Source organism: Leishmania infantum, chromosome 31 (assembly GCF_000002875.2).
Source record: "Leishmania infantum JPCM5 genome chromosome 31".
In the NCBI taxonomy this organism is placed as follows: domain Eukaryota; phylum Euglenozoa; class Kinetoplastea; order Trypanosomatida; family Trypanosomatidae; genus Leishmania; species Leishmania infantum.
In genome coordinates this window covers 397,657-421,743 of record NC_009415.2, presented here as the reverse complement: position 1 = coordinate 421,743, position 24,087 = coordinate 397,657, and the positions used below count along the sequence as shown (strand labels likewise).

Sequence of the window (24,087 nt, the reverse complement as noted above, 5' to 3'; positions counted from 1 at the left end):
CCCTCTTCTCCTTACCCCGTAACTAAGTCCCTCTCTCTCTCAATCGTCACTCCGAGGCGCCCCCCGACTCGCTCCAGCAGTGTGAGCGCTCCGACTTTCTGTTTTCTATGCTCTCCTGTCGCTGGCTCTCACTCCTGTGCGGCTCTTTCATTTCTTGATTTTCGTTTTTTTTTTGTTTGTGTGTGCTTGCTTGATCGTTGCTGCGTGTGGGCCTTTCATCTTTTCTGCTTCTGCGTGCACTCTCCTCATTCTCTCACTCTCTATATCTCTTTCTCTGTGGTCGGCCGGCTGCCGTGCGGACCTCCCCGTTACTCACCTCCCTTTTCGAAAGTGAGTCACGCGTGGCCGTCGACGCACGCAGCACAGAGGTGCCGCTCTTCGCTTCTGCTGTTCTCCGGCTTTGCTCGTCGTCTCCCCCCTCTTTCTGCTTGTCTTGGCGTTCTCCTCAGTTCTCTTGATGGCCGTTTATGTTTTTTCCCTGTTTTTTTTTTCACGGCTCTTTTTTCTTTGTTGGTGTCTTTCCCCGGACATCACCGCGTCTGTCTACGGGCACTCTCCTCATCGCCCAAAGACATTGACGCGTTGCGGGATGGAGTACGTCTCCTTTCTGGATGCGTCGGCGGCGACCCCCCGACCCGCTAACCCCCTCTCGCCAGCGCGTGGCCGGCCGGCCGAGGACAAAACAGAGGAGGACAGTGGCCTTCTCAGCAATCACCAGTCCAGCACCTCCCTCAACCCTTTCGCGTGCACTGCGGCCTTCACGGACAAGCAAAGGAGCTACTGGGGGAAATCGGCGGGTCTGGGAAGGCTCGACAACCCAAAGAAACAGCAGAGCACTGCTTACGGTGCCTCTCTCGCAGCAGCCGAGCCGATGTACACGGAGGTGAGTCAGCGGCAGTTGACATCGCAGTTTGCAGGCATCTCATTGACAACGGAGAACTGGTGCGCAAGCGTGCTCATTGCTGAAAACAATGTTGCGGCGCGGAATGGGGGAGCACGACAAGCTGTTGCCAACGCTGCTCGAATTCCATCTTGCCCACCTCGCTCGCTCCTCCCATCGCGGCCTCAAATCCTTTCACCCGCTCCTCCTTCGCCACCCGAGGGGCGGCGACGCGAGAACAAAACCGAGGAGTTCTTTCGACTCGCTCACGAGCTCAAAAAGCAACGCCTTCGATTGCGCGAACAGCAGCAGCAACAACGACGGCAACAGCAGGAGAAATCGTACCGCGGTGTTGCGAAGCCACACACGTGTCTGCGCGGGGACAGCTTCAGAACCGCGCCCCATGCGTCTGTCGAGCTTGTCGCGCCTGCGTCTGCGACGGGCTCTGCGCGGACAGACAATGATGGCGATGAGGACGCTGTGAAAACGTTTCACAACCCACCAACGCAGCTGCCAGGGAACGCTTCACGAGGCTCTGGCATATTGTCCTCGATACCAGCGCTGCATCACGAGACGCCGCTTCAAAAAAATGGGGTGCCGCTTTTTCTCCGCCAGACGCAGCCGCTGCCTCAAACGCCACCGCAGAAGGTCGATAGCCGTGGTCGCAGCCAGCAGAAGCTGCGGGCGCTGCTGCCGGCGGCCCCGATGCGGCACGGGTGGGAGGCCGAGGGATTCGACTACTCCCCCCCGACGACCCAGCTGTGCAGGGATGCGTACAGCGGTGACAGTGATGACGGTGACAGCAGCAGCGCCAGTGGCTTCGAATCGCTACTGAGTAGGCAGAGCGAAAGGATGGGTGTCTTCTCTGCGCTGGACTTCCCACACGTACGCTCTCCAGATTGGACTACTTTGAGCTCGATGGAGCGCGATGCCTTGGAGTCGCGGTTGTCGGTGCCATCCGCGCCAGAAGAGGCCACCGGGAGCGATCCAACCTTCGTCTTGACTGATGTTGCTCGCAACGTTGTACCGTTGGAGGTGGTGCCATCTTTTCCGGATACAACGATGCCGCCCATCAGGAGTGATGCCCGCGACTCCGACTACCACGTAATGCGGGCTGCTGCTCCTGCGCTTTCGCCCAATCGACCTCCTGTTTCGGTGAGCGCGCCCACTACCCGGGCCACACGAGTCCCACTGTGGGGCGCCCCTCCACCTGTGGCAGCGGCGACTCCAAGCCCGAGAGCCCGCAAAGGGCTCCTCCCCTCCACCATGTGCCTCACTAAGGGCTCCCGCTTCACCTTCTCGGCCTACTCGTCTTCAGCGCTGTCCTCAGGCTCGCCGACGCCTCCCGACCGCTCCCTATCGACTTCGAAGAGTCGCCGCGATAACTCCACCGTGAGCCCTCTCCAGCGCCAGCGAAAGAACGGATCTTCACGAGTGCCTCGCGGCGATGAGGCTGTGCGGGACGATGTAAGCACCCACGGCACGCTTACTGGCGGCACTCAGGGGCACGCAAACGCGTTTTCCACGGCCCCTGCAGCAATGCTGCCGCGCAAGGCCGTCATGCAGCGCTTCTGCGAGCGCTTCTCCGCGTTGAAGCAGATGTTTCGCATGAAGCCTCTGGAGTAGCCAGGCCGATCAATGATCGGGCACACTGTGCAAAGGAGGCGAACGTTCGCTCTTGCGCGACCTGAGGGGGCGCTTGATTGGCTCATGCGCACTCTATGCTGCTGCGTGATGAGCAGTGCTGCAGTCGCTGATTGACACCGGGTCAGCTCTCCATCCTCTACACCTTTGCCAGCTTACTTGCGTATGCATGCCTGTGCACGGGTTGGATTCCACGCCGATCACACTCGATCGACTATACTTCTGTTTTCTTTCTCATTTCTGCACGGCTGTGTTTTCGTCTTTAATTTTCCTCCTTCTCCTATTTAACCGCCGTGTCTTCTGCTGCCCTCTCTTCTGTGCGCTCGCGTACGCCCATGTTGTCGTCGTCCCTCCTTTCATGGCTCTCCTTTCGGTGGCGCTGCTTTCGTTTTGATTTATTTACAGCCCCCGAGGATGCCGGCCAGCACAGCGCGTGGCATGAAGGGTCCACTACACCAACTCTGTGGGGGACGCCAAGCAGCCTGCAGCCTGCGCTTGGGTGCTGGCTGCGGACTGCCGGTGTGGGCGGACAGGGCTGTGCTGGACCGACGCGTGGTGATGGTGATCAGGTGTGTGACAGCTCACTGAGCATTGTGTCGACGGTCCAACAAATATGTGCGTGCACGGTGGTCTCTTCTGCCTCTGCGGCGTTGCGGTGCTGCCGAGCGCAGCCCCGGACCTGGCCTGCGCTGTCCGCAGTGGGGTTGCACCTGATTGAGCGACGCCGAGCGGAGCTGGTTGCCGTGGCTGCTGGGCACAGCTGCAGTGCCGCAGAGGCAGGTGAGCTTCGGCCGCATGCGCATATATCTGCTGGCTTGCTCATGCTATAGTCGACACGCCGAAGAAAAGCAAACGAGAACTCTGCTGTGGCGCCGTGACCGTGTGCAGGGCAGTCGACCAGACGGTGTCGAAATATCGATAGCAAGAGAAACGACCTGCACAGCGTTTACACTGCCCTAGCCGGCACTCTCTCCTAGCAGACTCTTCGGACTCGCCGGCTGCTATGCGCTTTTTTTTCTGTCTTGGACGTTCAGCTTCATGAGATTGTGCGCATGCGCGTGCCTCTGTAGGGCAGCAAGCGAAGGTTTCTTTTTTTTTTTGCCTGTGTGAGAATACGTCCGATGGAGGTGGAGGTGTAGGCCGTCCTCGTGCCTGTTGCGCTACACCAGTTGTGACGCCCCCTTCCACGTCTCTCAGTACGGCGGCTTACTCTGTCTCAGGTACCGTGTCGATCCTCCACGGCCTCAGCCATTGAGGGCCGCGCCGCCGGAGCTCTCGTTCCCGTCGCAAAAGAGGGCGCATGAAATGGGATGGGGGCAGACTGTGAGCGTGCACGGATGCTGTAGCCTCACGCATTCCCTACTGGGTGTGCGGCTCCTTTGCCTCTCCTCCTCTGTTTTTTTTTTTGATTTTGTTACCTTGCTTCTTTTCCGACCTGTGCAGCCCATTCTCTTTCGCGCTGTGCCTCTACGTGATTTTGAAAAGTCATTGCTGGCGTGCTGGCGTAATGGGCCATATCGTCTCCGATCAGCTGTGGCGGCGCCTGAGAGCTTGTCTTCTTCCCACCCTTGAAAATGGCCTCTTGCAGTACCGGGCCTTGAGAAACTCAGGTTGTCTATTAGCCGCCCGGCAGCACACGTCAAACTCTTGTGCGTGAAAGCAGGTGATGTGAGTTTTTTTTTTGTCATTTTGGTGTTTTTGCTTGATTCTATAAGTGACCATCACTCTCTTACGCACACACTCTCTTCCGTGAGCTCGGCTGTTCGGCGTCGCTTGTGTCGTGCTCTCCTCCAACCACAAGCGCCTCTCTTGAGTCCTCCACCTGCGGCCGCGCACAGGACAACAAAATGGAGGGCAGAGCCCTGTCAGAGGTTGATGTAGGGAAACTGTGTTCTTCTCATTCTTGTGATGTCTGCCGCCTCCAGCCTGTTGCCGGTCTCGTTGTAGTGGAAGTCTACCACACGCGCGAAAAGAACGAGGAACGCCTTAAGCACCACCGGACTCATCGACCCCGCCCCCGCCGCAGTCGCTCGCCCCTTCTCATTGCTGTGCTTCGAGGCCGCATTTTTTTTTGTATCTGCTCTGAGCACTGGCGGGGAAGAGGAAGAGTATGTTGTGCTTGTGCTTGCCGGTGTTGTCCCCTCTCGCTTTCTTAATGCGATGATGTCTAGGTGTGCGGCGGTAACGTTAAAACATGCTTAGCTTGATCGAGGATCAATGACAGAAAACAAAAAGCGAAAGCACAAGAGGTGCCAAAACGCGCCGGTGGCGTTTTTTTTATCGTAGCCAGGCGCATCATCCGCTAGCACAGCACGCTGTTGCGCGCCCGCGCAGAAGATGAGCGGTGTCGCTTCTCACCACCGCGGCCTTGCGTGCGACGTTAACTGCCCATGTGCTGACGGGGCAGTCAGCGTCGCGTACATCGAGAGATGCCTCTGATACATGGTTTCCAGAGACACTACCTCCTGCGGAAGCAGGGGCACAAAATCCATGCGTTAGGTGCAAGTGCGTTGCACGCACTCGTTCACCCACGCAGCAGCAGCAGGAGCAAACTTGCCCAATGGACTCACTCTCCACCTCACTTCTTATCGGAATGCATCGCGCCTCGCCCTCCTCACACGCCACTCGCGCACACTACGACGCATATCGTTTCTTCGCTCCCTCTGCACCTCTCTTTGTGCGTTTCTCTTCCGCAAGTAGCTCGGGTTGCTTTCACGGATACAGCGTGTCGGACACTGCGCTATCCTTTTCCTTTCGCTGTGTTTACTTCGTGTGCTGCCGGGCCACTGGACCGACTTTGCCGTGTATTATTCCTCGAGGGAACGATCGATTTCACTTGGCACGCATACGCTTCTCTCTCGCTCTCTTTCTCTCGCCGCACCGGCCCACTCACCAACGCGGATCGGCCAGTGGCATACATCCACCCACCCTTCGCAGACGCCCTAGCAGACGAGGGAGAGAGGCAAAGAGCAGAGGCGCCATGTCGCGCAGTCAGCTTTCCATCGACTTGGAGGATTTTTTGGGGTATGAGGCACCGATCCCCACGGATGCCTTTGTTGTCGGTATCCGCCCGCGCGCGCCGCTTTCGCGACGATCTGCGCATGCATATGATGGCAATGGCAGCGACCTTTCCGATCGGTCGTCGTGGCCCAACTCCGTCGTTGCGTCAACCGATGTGCGCAGTCGGCGCAGACCGCGAGGGATGTCGTATGGGCTACATGAGAACCTCGAAGCACAGCGACGGACCTTGGTCGGGCAATCTCGTCGCCCGAATTCGCCCAGAAGCCGCGTCACGGTGATTGAAGAGGAGGAAGCTATGAATTCCGAGACCACCGTGGGCACCAATGACGATGAGGCCGAGCAACAGCGCCGTGGTGGACCGCGCCGTCGGCTGGAGTCGAATCGAGCTCAGCTAAGCCGCGAGTTTAGCGAGGCGCGGGACCTGGAGCGGCGGCAGCAGCAGCTCATTGCCATGCTGACAAGTCGTCTTGATGACATGGACGCCCGCTTTCAGGCGCAGGTGACGGAGCTGTCGGCGAAGCTGGAGAAGATGAACGTCAGTGTGGGCGAGAAATACGACTCTATCTACAGCAAGATGTCGGACACGATAAGTGCACGAGCGGAGGAGGTGTCACGACTGGAGCAGGAGCTGAGGGCGTTGAAGATTTCAAACGCAGAGGAGTTCAAATCATGCCGCGATAGCATCGTGGCGTGCCGCGCAGACTTTTCCAAGCTGGAGGGCCGACTGGAAGGTGTACTGTCCCGTCCGTCGCCGTCGTCCGTAGCAGCCGCCCCCTCTCCTTCATCGACCTCCGTCTCGCCGGCGCCACCAGCGCAGCCGTGCTCATCGTCAACGGCGTTCAAGCCTGGTGGTAACGCTTGCGGCGGCTTCCTCTCCAGCCTCCCCTCGGCAGCGGCGCTTTCTGCCAACGCGCCCGCTTCGTCTCACCCATCTCCTTCGGCATCAACCGCCGGCACTGGATTCGGCTTGGGTACCTCGACGGCGGCGCTGGGCGGAATTGGCACCAGCTCGCTTGGCGAGAAGCCGGCGGAGAGGGCGGGCGCTGCCGCAGCCGCAACCGGAACGGGGCACACAAGGGCCGAAACCGTCAATGCTTCGAGTGCGTCGACGTCCCCAAAGGCACCGACTTTCGAAAACCCCTTTCCCACCCCTCCAGCTGACGCGAGCACCTCGGCCAACCCGTTTTCGTTTGGCGGCTCCGCGAACGCAAATGCAGTCGCCGCCACGAAGCCGCAGGACACCTCATCCGACAAGCCGACAACCTCAGCAAGCACGAGCACATTTGGTGGGGCGAGCAGCAGTTTCCCTGCAGTCGCGAGTGCAGCGCCGCGTACCGCGGAGGCCAAGCCGTCGGTGTTTGGCGGTGGCGTCACAGACGCGTTGCAGGGTGCTGCTGCTGCGCCGGTGTCGTCTGGCGCAGCCTCCACCAGTTTCTCGTTCCTAGCAAAGCCGTCGACACCACCGGCGCAAGGCAGCAGCGCGGTGACAAACGGTTTCAAAGTCGCTGCTGCACCGTCTGACACGGCGAGCGCATCGCCGTTCTCGTTCACAAGTGGCGGTGCAACGCCGGCCTCTTCGGCAGCAGCCGGAAATCCTTTTATGCCTGCGACGGTCGATTCGTCGAGCCCGAAGCCTTCAGCATTTGGCGGTGCAGTGACGCCTCAGCAGGCGCCACCGCCGGCGAACGGAGGCACCTCCGCAGCATCGGCACCGGCGACTACCACCTCCTCATCTTTGGACATGAGTAACCCTAGTGCGCGTGCACCGGGGAGCGGTGGTAACAGCAGTGGCGGCAGCCGCAGTGGCGGTTTCGGTGGTGTTGCTTTTCCTGCATCCACCACACCATCATCAGGCGCACAAGCAGCACCGGCAGGGGCCTTTTCCTTCGGCACATCCCACGCTCAAGGACCGAACGTGTCCCCTGCGGCATTCGCCAGCGCGGCTGGTGTCTCTTCAGTGTCATCAACTGCACCGGCATCCGGCTCTTCAGGCAGCGGAACTGCTTCTGCCTTTGGAATCAGCACTGCTAACAGCGGTGGCAGCAACGGTAGCACGCCGTTTGGCAGCAGCAACACCGGCAACACGGCTGGTGGCGGCCCTGGTGCATTTGGCAGCAGTACCTTTCCTTCCACCGGCGCCTTCTCGTCCTCGGCTGCCGCTTCGGCATCCACCCCGTTCAGTGGCCCGTTTAACGGTGGCGGCAGCGCGCCGGCTGCTTCTGCCTCTGCTCCCCCGACCTTTGGAGGGTGCTCGAACGGCGCTCCATCGAGCGTTTTCAACTTCGGCGGTGCACCGTTCACTGCCGAACAGGGCACGACTGGCGCGCAGGGTGCGAACATGAACCCACCGAAGCCGGCCGGCACCACATTCGGCGGAGGCGGTTTCACTGCCCACACCAACGCCAATGCCTTTGGCGCGTCGGCAGGTCCGAACGTCGTGCCTACCAATGCGTTTTCTGGGGCTAGCAACACCGCCGGCACCGGTGGCTCCAGCTCCATGCTCGGAGGCAGCGGCGGAGGTGCGGGCAGCAATCCGGTGAATGGCAGCGCTGCGTCTGCGGCATTCGGGTCGAAAGCGAGCAACAACAACGCCGGCAACTCCCTCTTTGGCTCCGGCGGCGGCGGCCCTGCTGCCGTTGCTGCTGGGGCATTTGGAGCGGTGCCTGCAGGAGGGCCGGTACCCGTGTTTGGCAGCAGCCCGGCAGGTGGAAACGGACCTTCTCGCAGCGTCTTTGGAGCTGCTCCGCCAGCCTTCTCGCAACCGCTCGGGACCTCTCCGGCATTTGGCGGTGGTGGTCGCGGTGCTGCTACGATGGGGGCGATGGGTGGGTCGTCACAGGGGACGAGCATTCTAGGCTCGAGCAGCTCTCGCAAGAAGGCGCCCAGGCGCTATTGACCTGTATGCATGCCGTCGTGGTAGGGGTCCGGGGGGTCGAGTCTTCCGGCATTTGAGTTGGTGGCGGTGCTGCAAGACGTGAGGCGCGTTTTCGCTTGACATGTGTGCGCACACTGCTTTACATGTCATGTTGATCAGGGGCCTCTTTCTGTCTTTCTTTCTTCCGCTCGCCTGCAGCGTCGGCTCTAAAGCAGGTGCCAGGGCGGCAGCAGATCTGTGCTGTGTGTGGTGAACGCAGAGGTAGTGCGTGCGCTTGGTCGAGGGTAAGCTCAGTGCAAGAGGTGATGCCGTTGGTCTACTTGCTCACCCCCCTCTCCGACGTGATCACCTCGCCGAATGTCCTCTAGAAATGCACTCAGAGCGTTAATGACGTGCTTTGGTTTCGTCTGGTTTCTCTTATGTTCTAATTGCTCGCGGCACAGCCTCTGCGTATGCGTAGTGCATGTCTCCTGCGTAGGTCTGCTGTGGATGTGTGTGGGACTGTGATGAGAGTAAGTGTATAGAAAGAAGAAGGGCAGCGGCAGCAGCAACAGCGAAGCGTGATTAGTCGCCGCGGTATTCGAGACGGGGCTCCCTCACTCATCGGCTCACGCCCTCCGCAGCAGCCACCGCCTCAGTAGCACACCACCACCACTACCACCACCATTGGGGAGTCGTAGCAGGAAAAGAAGCATACGCTGCTTTGCTGTTGTGTACTCCCTTATACAGTTGATCGCCAACCAAACCTTACACGGCGCTACATGCACTCGAGATGGATACCACCTTGGACTACACGCTCCATCATCTCTTCTTCTACACACACGTTGCCCTCTCTTAATACGCGAGCAACTGCCTTCACCACTTGTTTTCCTTCTCTCTCTCTCTCTCTCGCTCGCTCCACTATGGAGAATGGTTGCATTTATGTCTCCTCACAGCCCTGTCTTGACCGCTTCGCACGGTAGGCTTGTACACATCAATCGTCTCGTATCTCCGTTCCATTCACACGCGAGTCTATTATCGCACGGCGAGAGCGCTTGCTAGCACGAAAAGTGACGAAAAAAACAAAAGCAAAAACGCACGAGAGCGGCACCCTATCGACAGCAAGGAGAACAAAGACATATAAGTGGCACCACCTGCGACCATGCCCGCGCACTTTCCACCCAAAATTCATTTTCTCGACGAGGTCACCTCCACGATGGATGTGGCCCGCACGATGAGGGCGACCGCTGGTGGGAAGGCGTTTGCTGTCGTCGCGGCCGAGCAAACAGCCGGTCGTGGCACAGGCGGTCGCACGTGGACCTCGCCGAAGGGGAACCTCTACATGACTTTTGGTGTACCTCAGCTGGGCCAACCACCATGCCTCAAGGAGGAGCTGGTGCCCGTGTTGCCGCTCATCTGCGGTCTTGCGTGCCGCCTCGCCGTGCTGGAGGTGCTTCATCTGGATAGGGTGTCGGCCAAGGCTTCGGTTGCTGCGGATGCGGCCAAGGCCGTGTCGACCAAGTGGCCGAACGACATCATCTACAATCACAAGAAGATCGGCGGCACCCTAATCGAGAACGATGGGGACTACTTTATCATTGGCATTGGTATGAACATCGCCGTGGCACCGCAGATGACGGACGCTGGCCGAGAGGCAACGATGATCAACGCCATTGCGGAGGATTTCGGCGTCAAGTCGTGCACTCCGCGGGACCTCGCGAACGCGATCTGGTGCCACTTCTTCGACATCTGCACCTCGCCAGAGTGGACGCGCGAGTCGGTGATTGAGAGTTTCGACAAGGTGATGGATAAGTCCCTGAAGCTGCACAAGCGGCTGCCGGGCGGCCGCGATCCGGAGGAGCTGACGGCGGTTTCGCTGAACAGCTGGGGCCATTTGAAGGTTCGCCACACCGACGGAACATTAGAGGACTTGTCCGCGGAATACCTGTTTTGAGCAGGTGCTGCGGGTACGGGGATGGGCCGAGGAGCTGGTGAGCGACATCGACAGCTCGTCAGACGGTTAGCATGCTGGCGTCTCTGACGTCTGTGACCGATGTAGCAGTACGAGCTCCCGCTGCGAGCGGCTCCTCCTCGCCTGTGCCCGTCACGCTTTCCCACCAAGGCGTGAGGCACTCGGTGCAGCCCCAGCACTTGGATAGTGAAGGGAGGACACGCTGCGGCATGCATGGTGCAGCAGACGCAAAAGTACGCGCCGGAGCACCACAACAAGCGCTATGGAGTGCTCCACCTTCCTGTGCATTCCCTTTGAAGCGCTGCGCTCTTCCATTCGTGACGAGGAACACCTCACTGCCGTGAGCGACATCCAGGGCCCTCAGCAAACGTGGATAAACACTTCTACTCGGAGTTCCTCGCTTGAGCGCTAGGTGACAACGAGCAGAACGCACAAGGAAAAAGCCTAAGGTGGCAAGGGAGTTAGCTAAACTCTCATCATGGGAACTTGAGCAGCACGTGCGTATCCAGTAATCATGTCGCCTTGCAATGTGCTCCTCGCTAGACGTGGCTGAGACTAGCCTTTTTTCGCATTTTTCAACGCCTCCATTGCGCCTCTAAAACGCCAATAAACATATACAGCCACAGCTCACCTACCTTCGCATGCATACGGCTCAGCCCTGGAGTTTCAGGACGAGGCGTCCCGCCATCGAGCCGGGCCACGCGCCTAGCGGGGCTCCTCTCGCTCTTCCCCCGGATGCGCGCTGCTCCACCGGCGCCACACGCACCTGCGTGGGCTGCACGCGTCGCCCCAGGCGGGGCAGCGCCCATGAGCCTGTTCCACCACGGCACTGCTGCCTGAGGGAGGGAGGGAGGCGTGCCTGGATGGCCTGCTCGCGCGTGCCGCCACGCCCGCCAGTGTCTCCGGCGCAGCGCCAGCGCAGCCCTCTGCCCGCCCACACCAACAGTCCGCAACCAGCACCCAGGGCCAGGCTGCAGGTCGCTTGGCGTCCCCCACAGAGTGGTGTACGGAACCCTTGGTGCCACGCGCTGACGTAGCCCGCTCCCCCTTCATCAGGGCAGAGGTCGAGGTTGACAGCGACGAGCTCGATGCGTTTTCGCGAAAGCATCCGTTGCTGCGGAGCAGCGCGTCGGAAGTCGCGTGTCTTTAGCTCCGCTGAAACGCCGGTTGCATGGCCATGCATCCCCTCGACTCTCTTCATTTTTTTTTGTTTTGCCATGTGGTTAGCGCTAGTCGTTGTGCTGCGAGCCTTCGCTCGCGGTAATGCGGCCATTATCTCGGCCGGCGGCAGTGAGTGTTCGCGGAGTGTCTCTTGCTCTGCGCCGTCGGGCTGACGAGAGTCGGCCCACCGCTGTGCCCGGAGTGCAAGGCCGCGAAGTTGTAAGCGAAACCGTGCCGGACGCCGGCGCGGCCTCTCCCTCTTCTCCTCGTGCGACAAACTGGAGTGTCCGCGCTGCGTCTGCTCCTGGTGAGGGGGCGGCGGATCGTGCGCAGGCTATTCGTTCAACACATGACCACCTTTCATTCCAGGCGAGGGGTCAACGCCCCGGCCCCAATGCTGAAGGGTCGCAACGCAGATCTCAGCTGCGGCAGCATCGCCGACGTTCTTCTCGCACAGCCTTTACTGATGACGAGCACTTGAGGCCAGGGGAGGCGGTGAATGAGCGATGCCCCAGAGCCTCGGTGATGCTACCTGCGGTGCACCCCGGGGCCGACCTTCCGCCCCTCCAACAGCGCGCGCTCGCAGAAAAGCGCACGGGCAAGTTTTCGTTTGTCAGCGATCCCAGTCAGCGTTCTAGTCGCGACGTTTACGGCCACGAGGTGCCGAATAACACACCGAAGCCAAAGTTGCCGATGTGGGCCTCGAGCCTGACCTCCCCGGCGCTGGGCAAGGTGCGGCTGACGGAGGAGTCGTGGATCTCGCTGGACGCGCGGGGTGTGCTGGGCGAAGATGTCACCGCGCAGTTTGTGCGTTGGCTGCACGAAAGTGTCCTGCCCGCGAACTCGGTTCTGAGAGAGCAGCTGGAGACAAACGTGCTGCTGGACCTGCGCCTCGCCACGGCACGCGGCGTGTACGCAAAGAAGGCCTTCAAGCGAGGGGATGTGGTGCTCACGATCCCCCTCTTGTCGGCCACCTCAAGCGACGCCCCAAGCTGCACAGCGTGGCTTTGCTTAAACAGGGAGACGCTGGCGAAGTACTCCACAGCTGCCCAGCAGCGAGTCGGACTACCGTCGTACGACACGGTCAAGCAGGTCCTCTCCGTGCGGCAATCTTCCTTCGATCCGATTCCGCATCCCCTCTTCCTCGATCAGGTCTGCGCAGCGCTGCTGCTTGCGTGTGAGAAGGCAGACGGCGCGGCAAGTCCGCTTTACCCGTATCTGCGGCTGCTGGACTCCGCCGAGCTCTTTGAAGACGAGACCATCAAGGAGTTGCACCTTGGCGTGCTGGAGCCGACGACCCACATGGAGTACGACGAGCACGTGAAGAGGTTTCGGCATTACATGCGGAAGCTTCACGCGGTCTGGTGGGCGGCGTACGAATCAGCAACAGGGCGAGGACCGGGTGCGGACGTTGCAGGTGCGGCGGGGGATAGAGCCGATACTACCGATGCGCTTGCCTCATCGGTGCCGATTCTGCGCATTGATGGGGAGGACAGCGCAGCCTCTGTCACCGTCGACACAGAGGGCAGACGTTATCAAGACGTCGGTAACATGACTGTGGTGCCCGCCGACGCGAAAGTGTCAGGTGCCGACGCCTCTGCGGCTCGGATGGCATGGAAGCCGCCGCCGTCGCTGGAAGACATGGCGTGGGCCCTTCGTGTCCTCTTATCTCGCCAAAAGACACTACCGCATCTCCGCGTCGACAGGGCCGCCTTCGAGCGTGTGCAAGAAGAGAGCATCGAGGGCGAGGTGCTGGACGCGTTTGGAAAGGCTGTGATGAAGGGCAAATACGCCTTCTACCAACACGTCTTGCGTGCCATCGACGAGGACCGGCTACACGTGAATGAAGTGGACCCCACGGCAATACCCACCATTGTGCCGCTGTTGGACATGGTGAGTCATCCTCCCGGCGGCGTCCCGAATGTGTCGTTCACCGTGGAGAGAGTAGAGAGGACGGGGGGAGGCAGTGGTAGCACCACAGAAGTCGGCACAAGTCCTCATCGCGGTGACTTGGCGAGCGGTAAGCCCAAGAGTGCATCTCCATCTTACCAGGTGGTGGTGCGCGCCACGGACGACATCGAGGAGGATGAGGAGCTCACCGTCTCCTACGTCAAGTGCTACAGCGTTGCCTATACTCTTTACCGCTACGGCTTCCTGCCGCTGTCGCGACGTGAGGACGATGTGGCGACGCTTCTTCAAGCGAACAACGTCGATGGAAATCTTCGACCTGCGCCTAAAAGCGGCTCCTCTCCATCATCTCTGTCGAAGGAAGGCGTGATGTGGGCTCTGAGGCGCTGGTGGCCTTCCGTGTTTGCTACGTGACGCTTGTCATGGGACTGTGTATGGATCCTTGTGGCGCTGTTATCGAAGGGCTTCAGTGCCCCCATTTCCCTGCCCCCCACTCTGTACGTGGGCGGAAGCCAAGCAGCCCTCCTCCCCTCCATCCCCCTGCCAGGCGCTGAGCTACTTCTGGTGGTGGCAGGGCGGCGCACCTACCTACGTAGGGAGAGGTCAGAGCGATGCACGGCTACTGACGTCGGCAGTGAGGTCCTGGCTGGCGTCGCGTCGAAGGGACCTGCGACAGTGGACGCGCTTGTGCCATCGATGTGATGGGCAGGGTGTGCCAGCTTGACTCGGGCGTATTTTACCCAGCCGCTGCTGCCCTGCTGGTGTGGGGCGTCCGCGTTTCACCCAGAGAGAGGTGCAAGGCGTGACTGCCGGCTTGAGGAGGGAGCGGCTGTGAGGTGTGGCGTGGGCAGCGCTTGAAGCGGAGACCGTGCTCCGATGGCTGAGTCGGCGCACTGCTGTAAGGCGTGTGTCTACGAGCGCTTCTCCGCACCAGGCGATGGGGGGCTGTGGCAGTCCGGGTGGAGTTTGGCTCACGTTGTACGGCGGAATGGACAAGCTCATGAAAAGCGCTTTACATCCCGTCGCGAATCTTTTTTTGCTTTTTTTTTGCTTTCTTGTAGGGTGTCTCAGCTGTTTCAGTCGGGCGGCTTCTGGCCACGGCGTACGGGTATATGTGTGCGTGCGGGGCGTGGTAGCTCTCTTCCCTCCCTCTGATGTTGCGGAGGATGTGAAGTGGTTTCACCACGTTGTCTCTGAGTTCAAGTCAGTCCCAACCCGACCAGTAGTTTCCATCATCACAGCCACTGGGCGAGGTGTGAGGGATAAGGAAGGGTGGGCCCTACACTTCCGTATGCGCGATGGAAAAGGTAAGCAGTGATGCCGTAAGGGCGGAGTATGGACGTCAGTTTGCCCAAACGTGGCGACAGCCCATACCTCTGGTGACATCGCCCATAACAGGCTAGAGAATGGGATGGTGCCCCTCCAGAATCGCCTTCTGTGCCCCGTCGCACTCTCTTGCTGTCACTGTTTGGTCTCACACCAGCGAGCGCAGGAGTGCTTCACACATGTCTGTCTGCCTATTCTTCCCTCAGTAACGCCGTGATCCCGCATTCTCTGTGCTGTTCTCTCCGCTTGTCTGTGTCTGTGTGTGTGTGTCCATTCTTCCTCACTTTCTCTTGCAAGGAAGCGCAATTTTCTCCTGCGTTATACACGTAAACATATATATATATATATTACATCACACTGCTCACTGTACCGCCGTGCTTGCGCTCGCGTTCGTTTTGGTTTTGTGTGCGTGTGCGTGTGTGTACGTGAGCTTGCTTGTGTGCCCTCACCGAGCTGCGGCTGTCTTCTGTCTTCCTCCTTTCTTGTATAGGCATTGCTTCACGTACGTGTATGCTTGCGTGTGCGTGTGTCGGTGCACACACTTTTTGTTATCGTTTCACTCACAACCACTTGCGAGGTGCCAGCGACACTGCTCATCTGCTGCTGCGCGCTCCTTTCTCTTGTTACTTCGTCTTCCTGTGAAGCGACAACCGAGTCCAGAGCAGCAACTGAGAACCATGTCCGCAGTCGCTCACGAGTTTGAGACACCTGCTGAGGTGAGCCCGGCTGGCCAGAATGGGATCAACATGACTGCGGGACCGCCTGCCCGTGAGGATGGCTTTAGCGTCTCGGCTACAGAGCTCGCTTCTAAGGCGCATCCCAATCGCGCCATTCAGTCCACAGTCTCAGTGCCGCACACGCGGATTTTGAGCCGCCCATCCGCCGGCGGACTGCACTTCTCTGATGCCGGGAGGACTGCCGCAGCTGGCTCTGCGAACGGCGGCAAATCGCACGCGGTGCCCTACGAGGGCACGGTGGTGCATCCATCGTCGCGCGGTCGCGTTTCGAGGTCTGGAGCTGGTGCAGGTGCGGCTGCCAGCGCAGCTGAGGCAAAGGCCGTCATGCAGCTGGCCGCTGAGAAGGCGAAGGCTGCTAAGGCACAGTCTCCCCAGGAGACCACTGCGGCTGACCACACAGTCATGGCTGCGAGGGGAAAAAAGAGGGTGCCGGGACCGCACCTCAAGCACGCGCGCTTGCAGAAAGCACACGAGTCCTACGCAACAGTCGCGGCTGCGAGCGACAGTGGGGCCGGCGCCGTCAAGACGGCGTCTCGTCGGCGCCGCCGCAACGGAAACACCGCAGGGGCTGAGGGCAGGCGGCCGCCACATTCCCAGACCGCGGGGCAGGGCACTGTCAAGGCGACCAACCCAAAGAAGACTGTGAGGGTATCCAAAAAGACGCAGGACGAGAACGGCAGGTCTCACTGCATGGAGCCGGCCGCCAGCTCGCAAGAGTCTGCGAAGAGGAAGACGGCAGCGGCTACGACAGCCGAGGCTGCCGCTGCGGCAAAAGGTTCCCCGAAGCAAAAGCCTGCCAAGAAAGCGATCCCGGCTGCTGCTGCTGCTGCTAAGACTAACGCTAAGAGCGCGGAGCACGGTGCCGCTGCACAGTCGCAGACAGAGAAGTCTGCGGCGGCAGCGGAGGCGCCAGCGGATCAGGCGTGCGCCGACAAGAACATCGTAGAGGAAGCCACGGCTGAGGTCGATGGGGTGCTCAGCGCTCCTGCGGGGGAGAAGGAGGCCGCTGCTGCGGCCAAGCACGCGGATCCGGAGGCGACAGATGCTAAGGAGGAACCTGCCGAGCAGCCCGAGGAGGATGCGACTGAACTTTAAAGCGTAGTAGTGCCCCCGCTGTGCTCTCCGGTGCATATCTGACATAGAGAGCAAGAGTGCGGGTTGCTTGGCCGCATGCGGGGGTAGGGGCATGGCTTTCGCGTAACTCGTTCTCTCCTTGTCTCTGTCGTTCATGTCTCCCCTGGACTCGCAGCCGACACATGCGGACACGGTGGAAAGCAGTTGAAGCTGGATGCAGCGTCCTCTGCTCCCTCCTGACGAATTCGAGCAGTCCGCACCCTACAGGCCCACACGACAACAAGCACAAAAAAGCGGATACATGCACCAACACCTGTTTTTCCTTCCCGGTATCCTTGCCATGCGCGCTTCTCTTTTCGTTGTGCCCTTTCAGGAAGCTGTGCCGCGGCCGGAGCGGTGTGAGTGGTTTGTAAGAGTGGCCAGGAGGCGGGTGGCGGTGGTGAGGCGGTGGCATGCACGTTTGCGGCTCCGTAGTTGTCTTTGGCCTCTTAGATGAGATGACGCGTCACTCCTTTTGCGTGCGCTGCGTGGTGACTCTTCGCTTGAATGGTTGTATCTATCTATATATATATATGTATATGCTTATGCTGACTTTTTGTGGTTCCTTCGACTCGTTTTTTTTTTTTTGGAAGCACGTAAGCGTAGTCTTCTCTCTACACCCGCAGCTATATCTATATATATATATATGTTCATGTATGTATATACGTCGATATCTGTCTGTCTGTGCCCCTCCACCTTCCTCTTTTCGGGGTGGTTGGTGGAGGTGGTCGGGGGTTCTTTCGGTATCTCTCCGCTGCGCCCGTTTCTTATGTGTTTTCTCTTTCAATGCCGCCTTTTCACTTTCGCGTGAAGTTCATGAGAAGTACCTCATTTCTGCGCTGAAGGGGGCGTCTGAGTCGCTGTGGATGGCGCCTCAGCTGAAAAGAAAGCGAACGCGAAGAAGCGTTTTCTCTTACTCTGTGCTGCCCCAGCCCTGTCGGAGCCCTTACAGGGAGGTGATGCGCCGCGGCGTTAGCTGAGCGGGGCCGCTCCTCACCTCGGCTGTACATCTTGGCGCTGCCAAAGTTTCCTTGTCGACCACGCGTGTGCACGGCATACCGCCAGCAAGCCTGCGCTGCCCTTCCTCATCTTTGGTGCATGGAAGGAACACGCACACACACACACACACGCACACACACACACACACACACACAGATAGATCGACTCGCACGTGCGCGGAGGCAGGGGTGCCGCTGCAGGAAATACTGCAGACTTCTACTCGAAGCGCTTGCGCAGGGGCCATGGGACGCAGCCGAATTTGTTTCACCGCCCCCACACAAGAAGGAGCACTGGAAGTGCCGCTGCGACTCCGGCTGCTGAAAAAGGGAGAAGGGCTCTTACTCGTCTCACCGCGTGATTGGCTGGCACTCGAGTAATGGTGCCCGGCGAATCATGAAGCGCCCATATTGTGTCGCTGCTGCAATGCAACGCCCTCTCAAACGAAAGCACCTTGCACGTCTGGACGCCATATCTGCCCTTCTTCCCCTCGCTGTCTGCACTCCATGTGCCTGCTGGCTTGCGTATCCTCTCTTCCCTTCCCTCTGCACGGTCGGTGCCCACGCATGCCGAGCTGCCCTGTACTGAAGTTGTCTGTACATCTCTCGCCAGTGTACTTCTCGCGCGCCTTGAACGCCTCGTGCACCACTCGCGCACATATATATCCGTCACGCGCGCAGTTCGCCTTTTTTTTTGTAGCGCAACTAGATATAGTGCATCAAGCGGCGCGCTCCTTGCCTCGCTATCGCACGCGCGCGGCACATGTTCAGGGAATTTGTGCATGCGTGCGTGTGTCTCGTTTGAAAGGGTCATATTCCTTGACCAGGTCTCCGCTTGTCTTTTCATTTTTTCGTGTTGCTGTTGCACTTCCAGCCGACGCCCACCCCAGCCGTTCTCCCACACTCTTGGCGAACGTGCGCATGTGCACAAGACCTCCATTGAATCCGTGTCCACAGTTCTCACAAGACCTTCTCATCTCTTGTCTCTCTCTCTCTCTTTGGCGCAAGGCGCTTGCGGTCCTCGGGCAGCACGCAGTCTCACCCATCACGTACCGCTTCGCTCGGTGCTCTCATCGCGCATTGGTGCTCTACTCCGCTCCCATCGAGCCTGCATCAAGCAAGTACAAGTTGCGTGGAAGTGCGCACGCACGCAAGAGGCGTCACAGATAAAGGAACGCACGGCACAGAAACAGAAAGACGCTCTGGCCGATCCCATCATCTTTTATTGCATATTTCGGGGGTGGCGCCTTTCACGTCCGCTCACACCGCGCACCAGTTCAGCAGTGTGGTGCTCGCTCCATCTGCTCTCCTGTCGCGTATCACTTGCATGACGTGCATAGCGCACGCCTCTTGCTCTATCTTTTTTTTTTGTTATTTCACCTATACCTTCCTTGATTTTATTTCACACTGCATCACACGCGTTACCTCGATTCGTTTGTTTCTGTGCTTCTGGCGATCAGTCTTTCCATTGCCTTTAGCCTCCGGCATGCTTTCTCGCGCTCTCTCTGTATGCGTGCGTGCGTCCTCGCCTGTTGTCGACTCGTTTCTGCGCGACTTCCTGATTTTCGTTGGTGTGGTGTCTGCGTCGTCTTCCTCTCTGTCGTAGTTCCTGCATTTTTTTCTGTGTGTGCTGGCTGTGTCTGCGTGCGCCTCTTTCTCTCTTCTCCTCGTCTGTGCGTCTTCGCTCCCGCGCCCTGCCATCTCCCTTGTTGTTTCTCGTCTCTCAGCGGGTTTTCTCTAGCGGTGCCGGCTTCACTTTACATTCCGCCTATTCAGTGGTGTTGGCGGTGCCGCGGCTGCATCTCTTCACGCTGACTTCTTGTCTATCGCAGCACTCAGAACGGCATTCCCGCCGAGCCCCTTCCGTGCGAAGTGCAAGCGCTGGACGTGGTCTGTGAGCACGCGTGACGTGTTTTCTTACAGGACACACTTGCTTGATTGATTTTGTCTTACTGCGGACGGCCTCGGCTCATCATGTCTTCCGCGCGCAGCGAGGGCTCTGAACGCTCTCCTGATGAGGTACCGAGCCCCATGCCGAACACCGCGCCTTTAGCCACGGTAGCCCTTGCGGACTCCATCGGCGTCGACGCCCCGCCGGCGGCATCGCTCCTCACGGCAATCTGCAACTCGACGCAAATCATCAGCAACGTCTCGGTGTCATCCTCGAACACCTCGATGATGCGGCTGTCGCGCGCCGAGGTGCTCGCCCGCACAGTGCACCTTCGCTGCCTACCGCCCTTCATGAAGCAGAGGATCCTCGCCGATGTCTTCGAGGACTGCGGTGAGTACCTGCGCGTGCGCATTTGCGGCAACGCCGCCACGCACCAGAAATGGGTGTACGGCTTCGTGGAGTTTGCCACCAAAGATGCAGCGGCGAAGATGACTACATACTGTGGGATGGAGCTGCCCAACGGCCCCGATAAGCCGCCGCTGCGCCTCAAGTGCAGCCCATCAAAGCAGCCGATTCTCGACTGCATGGCGTACGACGCTGACGTAGCCAACGGCACCCCTTGTGGCTTCGGTCGCGGGCACCTGGCGGAGTGCACACTGAACGATGTGCTGCTGGTGGTAGGCAGCGGCAGTGGCACCCCAAAACCAAGCACGGCAGGAGGCGCAAGCAGCAGCGGCGGGGGCCGCGGTGGCGGTGGCGTGGGTGATCGTCGCATGAAGGCGGCCAACAACGCACTGACCGCTCTCGCGGTGCAGTCGATTCGCAAGGTTGCTGCGACTGGGTGCGGGTGTGGCTGCTCCGGCGTGAACTGCTGTGGCTGCTGCAGCTGCTGGAAGGGGTTACCGGAGTCCACGGAATGCGCCTCTTGCGCTGGCGGAGAGGTTTCGTCGGATATATCTGCTAAAGGGACCGCAGGGGCTGTTGGTGCACCCGTCGCTGCACGCGGATGCGCTGGCTGTGCCACCTGTGACGGCGGATCAGCAATGGCGACGCACCCGAGCGACTGCTGCGGTGACGCAGCTGCGACGCTGCCGCAACTGAAAGCAACGTGCTCCGGGCTCTTGGACCTTCAGATGCCTTTCGTGTTCCCTGGCGGCGGCTCTCCTCTCGACTTCATGCAGCAGCTCGCCGCCGCCTTCCAGGGCCTTCGCGACAGTGCTGCCACTCACGAGAGTCAGCTGGATGGCCCGTCGATTGCGCGGCGGGCGGAGGCCATGGCGCTTGACGCGATGCACCGCTCCGGTCGTTTCACTTCCGACGCGTGCATTCAGGACACCTTGTCGGAGCTGACGCAGCTGCTCGCCTTCCTGGACTCGAACAGAGCCGTGACGGGAGGCGCCGCGCAGACCGCCTCCGGAGACTGTACCGCGACTGTCCCTCAGCGCGTCACGCAGTTGTGGATGCTGGCGCACCTCGTTAGCGCTCTTTTGTGTGTGCTGCGCCGCCGCGTCGGGGATGCCATACCGCACGTGGAGGCGGTGCTCGTCACCTTTGCGCAGACTCCGCCCTCCACGCTGCTGTTGCGTGCTCGACAGCGTGGCAAAGCAGTTGCGGTGCCGGAGCAGCGCCATGCTGAGAAACTGACGCATTCCCAGGTGCTCGGGGCATTGCATGAGGGCCGTGGCCCGGGTGCCGTCGCAGGAGCTGCCGCCGCGATTGGTGCCCCTGCGGCGTGTTCGCTAGTCAAGCGTCGTTTTGCTCCGTCCCTCCCACTGGGCTCATTCGTCGATGAGGATGTGGCGGGGTCGCTGCTGGAAATGGTGAACGAAGACGGCGATTACGACGGCAGCCACTGCGAGGATGCGAACATCCACCGCATGAGCAGCCGTGATGACCCGCTGGACAATGACGATATCGAGGACAAGGATGATGACGCAGCGCAGCTGAAGGACAGCAGCGGCTCCGCCTCCAGCTGCACCTACGCCAGTGAGGCGTTTTGGAACTCCGCCGACACGGCTGCCTTGTGCCGCCGTGACGAGTCCTTCTCGCGCTATGTGCTGAACGTTCTTGTCTCCGTAGGACTTGCGATGGAGGAGGTGCACCCCGGCATTGCCCGAAGCGCCTACATGCTAGCGAACGGACGGGCGACGGAGGTGCTTGGGGAGCCTAGTAAGCTACTCGCCGACCGCCTGGCTGCCGCCCCCACCGGCAACCCGCATCTGTGCGCCGCACTTTTCGCGGAGACGGACAGGAACGGCAGCGCTCGCGACGTCACCTTTTTCCCGCATCAGTTCTTCGAAAGCGTTAATGTGGTGTCGCAGCGGCTGCTCGACATACGCGAGACGGAGGGCTTCTGGCGCCAACTTCCACCCAACCACATCGTGACTCTCTTCAATGCGTAAGGCCGGATGTAGGAAACGGAGCGGCCTAAATCAATATCGCTCGAATGCGTGTGTACTTCTCGCAGCAGCGTAGGTGTGCGGGAGGAGTGTGGAGTCGGGGGGGGGGCCAACTCGCGCAGTGGGCCCTGCCGCCTGCTGCCTGCTGCCCGCTGCCAGGTTTGCGATTTAGGCCAGCCTCACCAGACCTCATTCCTGCCGCCCTCCTCACATATGCGCTTGAGCAAACTCTGAGTTGTCTCTCCGAAAGACACAAAAAATGCTTGCTGTCGCGCGCGTGCTTTCTTCTGGCGACCCCACACGATCTGCCGCGTCTGCCTTTATCATTGCTGTTCTCGTCGTTGTGTATCACGCGCAGTGCGGCTGGCTTCGACGCACCAAGAAAATGCTGCACGCCTCCCTCCTTTGTGTGCTCGAACGCGTTTTGTATCGTAGGAGGCCTCGTTCTTTTTTTATTTCATGCTCTTCTGCGTCTCCTCGCGGACTGCAGCGGGTAAACACGTCATCGCGTCACGCTCCCCGTTGGCGTTTTGTGCTCTTTATCGTTGGGTCTTTGCTGTGTGGTGGTGTCGTCCTGTCCCCCTTTCGCTCCCCACCTCTCTTTTTTCTTTTCATTGCTTTTTTTTTTCCATGGGGAATCTCCCTTCCTAAGTCCTAATGTGACTTTGGAGCAGCTACGTGCCTGCCGCGGTGGTGGCATTTGCGCTGTGGCGCGAGAGAATCGACGAGATGCCTACACAGCGTTGTTGTGCTATCATCTTCTTTGCATGCCTTTTTTCACCCTTTCTCCAGATACCCGCGAGTACTGCACATCTAGTACGCCACACTCTCTACTTCAGTGGCTGTGTCACACGTGACAGCGCAGACATGCCATATGTAATCCTCTGGCATTGTTGCCTTTCCGTCGTGCTGGTTGCAGGTTTTCGCATTCGTGCCCCGCCTTTGTGTGAGGTGGAGCCTCTATCCTGCCTCTATGCTCCTCTTCGTTTCCCCTCCTTCAACACTTTCTCCATATGGTTGCACGCGCGTATGCATCTCTGCGCGCACGTGTGCCACTGTACCCCGCTACGTCATCCCCCTGGACACTGTGGCACACGACACCAAACAACCACAACGACCTTCAACAAAAACAAATACACCGCATCCTCTCACACCGTGCACACGTGTACACTCGTCTCTGCTCAATTTATCCGACACAATAACCGCGAACAACAACAACGGTTTGCACGGCGCATATACACAGGTAAAATTACTGCTCCGAAGAGAAACAGGTGACACAACTCCCTCTCCCTCTTGCCTTTCTCCCTCGTACCTCGTACTTCTCACTCCCGCACTGCATACTAGTCTTCTGCTCTACGCCTCTTTCTCTCCTTCACAAATCGTCCGCGAACGCCATCGAGGTACTTCGTCCCTCTCTCCTCTGACACATCATCGATCAAAATAGTGGAGGCTTACGACACACATACGTGATCATCATCTCCGTTTTTTTTTTAGTTGTTGTGAGTGCTCTTCCTTTGTGCGCTACCTCCATTTATCTCTCTATCTCTCTCTGTTCCCTGCGCGTGTGCGTGTTGTGTTGTCCAATCCTCCCTCTTTCCCTCCCTCCTTTCCCCCTCTCTCCGTCTGGCTCTCTTCCTCCACGTGCTGAAAGGCGCTGCTTGAAGGATTTTTTTTGTGTGTGCTTGTTTGCGTTGTTGTTGCTGTTCGTTCGTGTGGCCGACCTTTGCCGTGCCGCCGTTCCTCCGTCGCTGCGATTCACATCGTTTTCACACACACACTCTCTCTCACTCTGCAGAAGCACCGAAGGAAACATTTGCGGACAACGACCTACATAGAGACCGAGGGAGAACGAGGGCGTGCAGAGCAGCCAAGCATAGCTCACCTGCTGCACTTTTCATTCTCTCGGCCCGTCGTTTGGTCCTCATCATCTGTGCGCGTCTTCTCCTTCATCAGCACGGCTCGAATTTCAGAGAGTTACAGAAACAGAACGACTGTACAAAGACAGATACGCGGAAAACAAGTGCTCGGCTGCTACTCATTTTTCGCCGCTTACAGTCTTTTTCGCACTCTCGGGTTTCGCTTCTGCATACGTGCACCCCTGCCTGTCTCTGTGGCCTCTGCGCGGGTGCGCTCTCTCGTTTTTGCCGCTCTTTACCTTCTACTGTACATAGGCGTCCTTTTTCCAA

The 24,087-nt window shown here is 59.3% G+C and overlaps 6 protein-coding genes across 6 annotated transcripts; all 6 read left to right on the top strand.

Annotated features, from left to right (window-relative positions):
* Window positions 1–457: 457 nt before the first annotated feature.
* Window positions 458–2,506, top strand: LINJ_31_1090 (conserved hypothetical protein; the record flags this gene model as incomplete). The annotated part of the gene is made up of 1 exon (XM_001467365.1): window positions 458–2,506. The coding sequence occupies one exon, from the start codon at window positions 458–460 to the stop codon at window positions 2,504–2,506; it is 2,049 nt and encodes a 682-aa protein (XP_001467402.1).
* Window positions 2,507–5,504: 2,998 nt separating this feature from the next.
* On the top strand, window positions 5,505–8,441 carry LINJ_31_1080 (conserved hypothetical protein; the record flags this gene model as incomplete). The annotated part of the gene is made up of 1 exon (XM_001467364.1): window positions 5,505–8,441. The coding sequence occupies one exon, from the start codon at window positions 5,505–5,507 to the stop codon at window positions 8,439–8,441; it is 2,937 nt and encodes a 978-aa protein (XP_001467401.1).
* A 1,120-nt stretch (window positions 8,442–9,561) lies between these two features.
* LINJ_31_1070 (biotin/lipoate protein ligase-like protein) lies at window positions 9,562–10,353 on the top strand (the record flags this gene model as incomplete). Its single annotated transcript, XM_001467363.1, has 1 exon — window positions 9,562–10,353. The coding sequence occupies one exon, from the start codon at window positions 9,562–9,564 to the stop codon at window positions 10,351–10,353; it is 792 nt and encodes a 263-aa protein (XP_001467400.1).
* Window positions 10,354–12,225: 1,872 nt separating this feature from the next.
* On the top strand, window positions 12,226–13,854 carry LINJ_31_1060 (conserved hypothetical protein; the record flags this gene model as incomplete). The annotated part of the gene is made up of 1 exon (XM_001467362.1): window positions 12,226–13,854. The coding sequence occupies one exon, from the start codon at window positions 12,226–12,228 to the stop codon at window positions 13,852–13,854; it is 1,629 nt and encodes a 542-aa protein (XP_001467399.1).
* Window positions 13,855–15,443: 1,589 nt separating this feature from the next.
* Window positions 15,444–16,598, top strand: LINJ_31_1050 (hypothetical protein, unknown function; the record flags this gene model as incomplete). The annotated part of the gene is made up of 1 exon (XM_001467361.1): window positions 15,444–16,598. One exon carries the CDS (start codon window positions 15,444–15,446, stop codon window positions 16,596–16,598), a length of 1,155 nt encoding a protein of 384 aa, XP_001467398.1.
* Window positions 16,599–19,585: 2,987 nt separating this feature from the next.
* Window positions 19,586–21,904, top strand: LINJ_31_1040 (conserved hypothetical protein; the record flags this gene model as incomplete). Its single annotated transcript, XM_001467360.1, has 1 exon — window positions 19,586–21,904. The coding sequence occupies one exon, from the start codon at window positions 19,586–19,588 to the stop codon at window positions 21,902–21,904; it is 2,319 nt and encodes a 772-aa protein (XP_001467397.1).
* Between the last annotated feature and the right edge of the window lie 2,183 nt (window positions 21,905–24,087).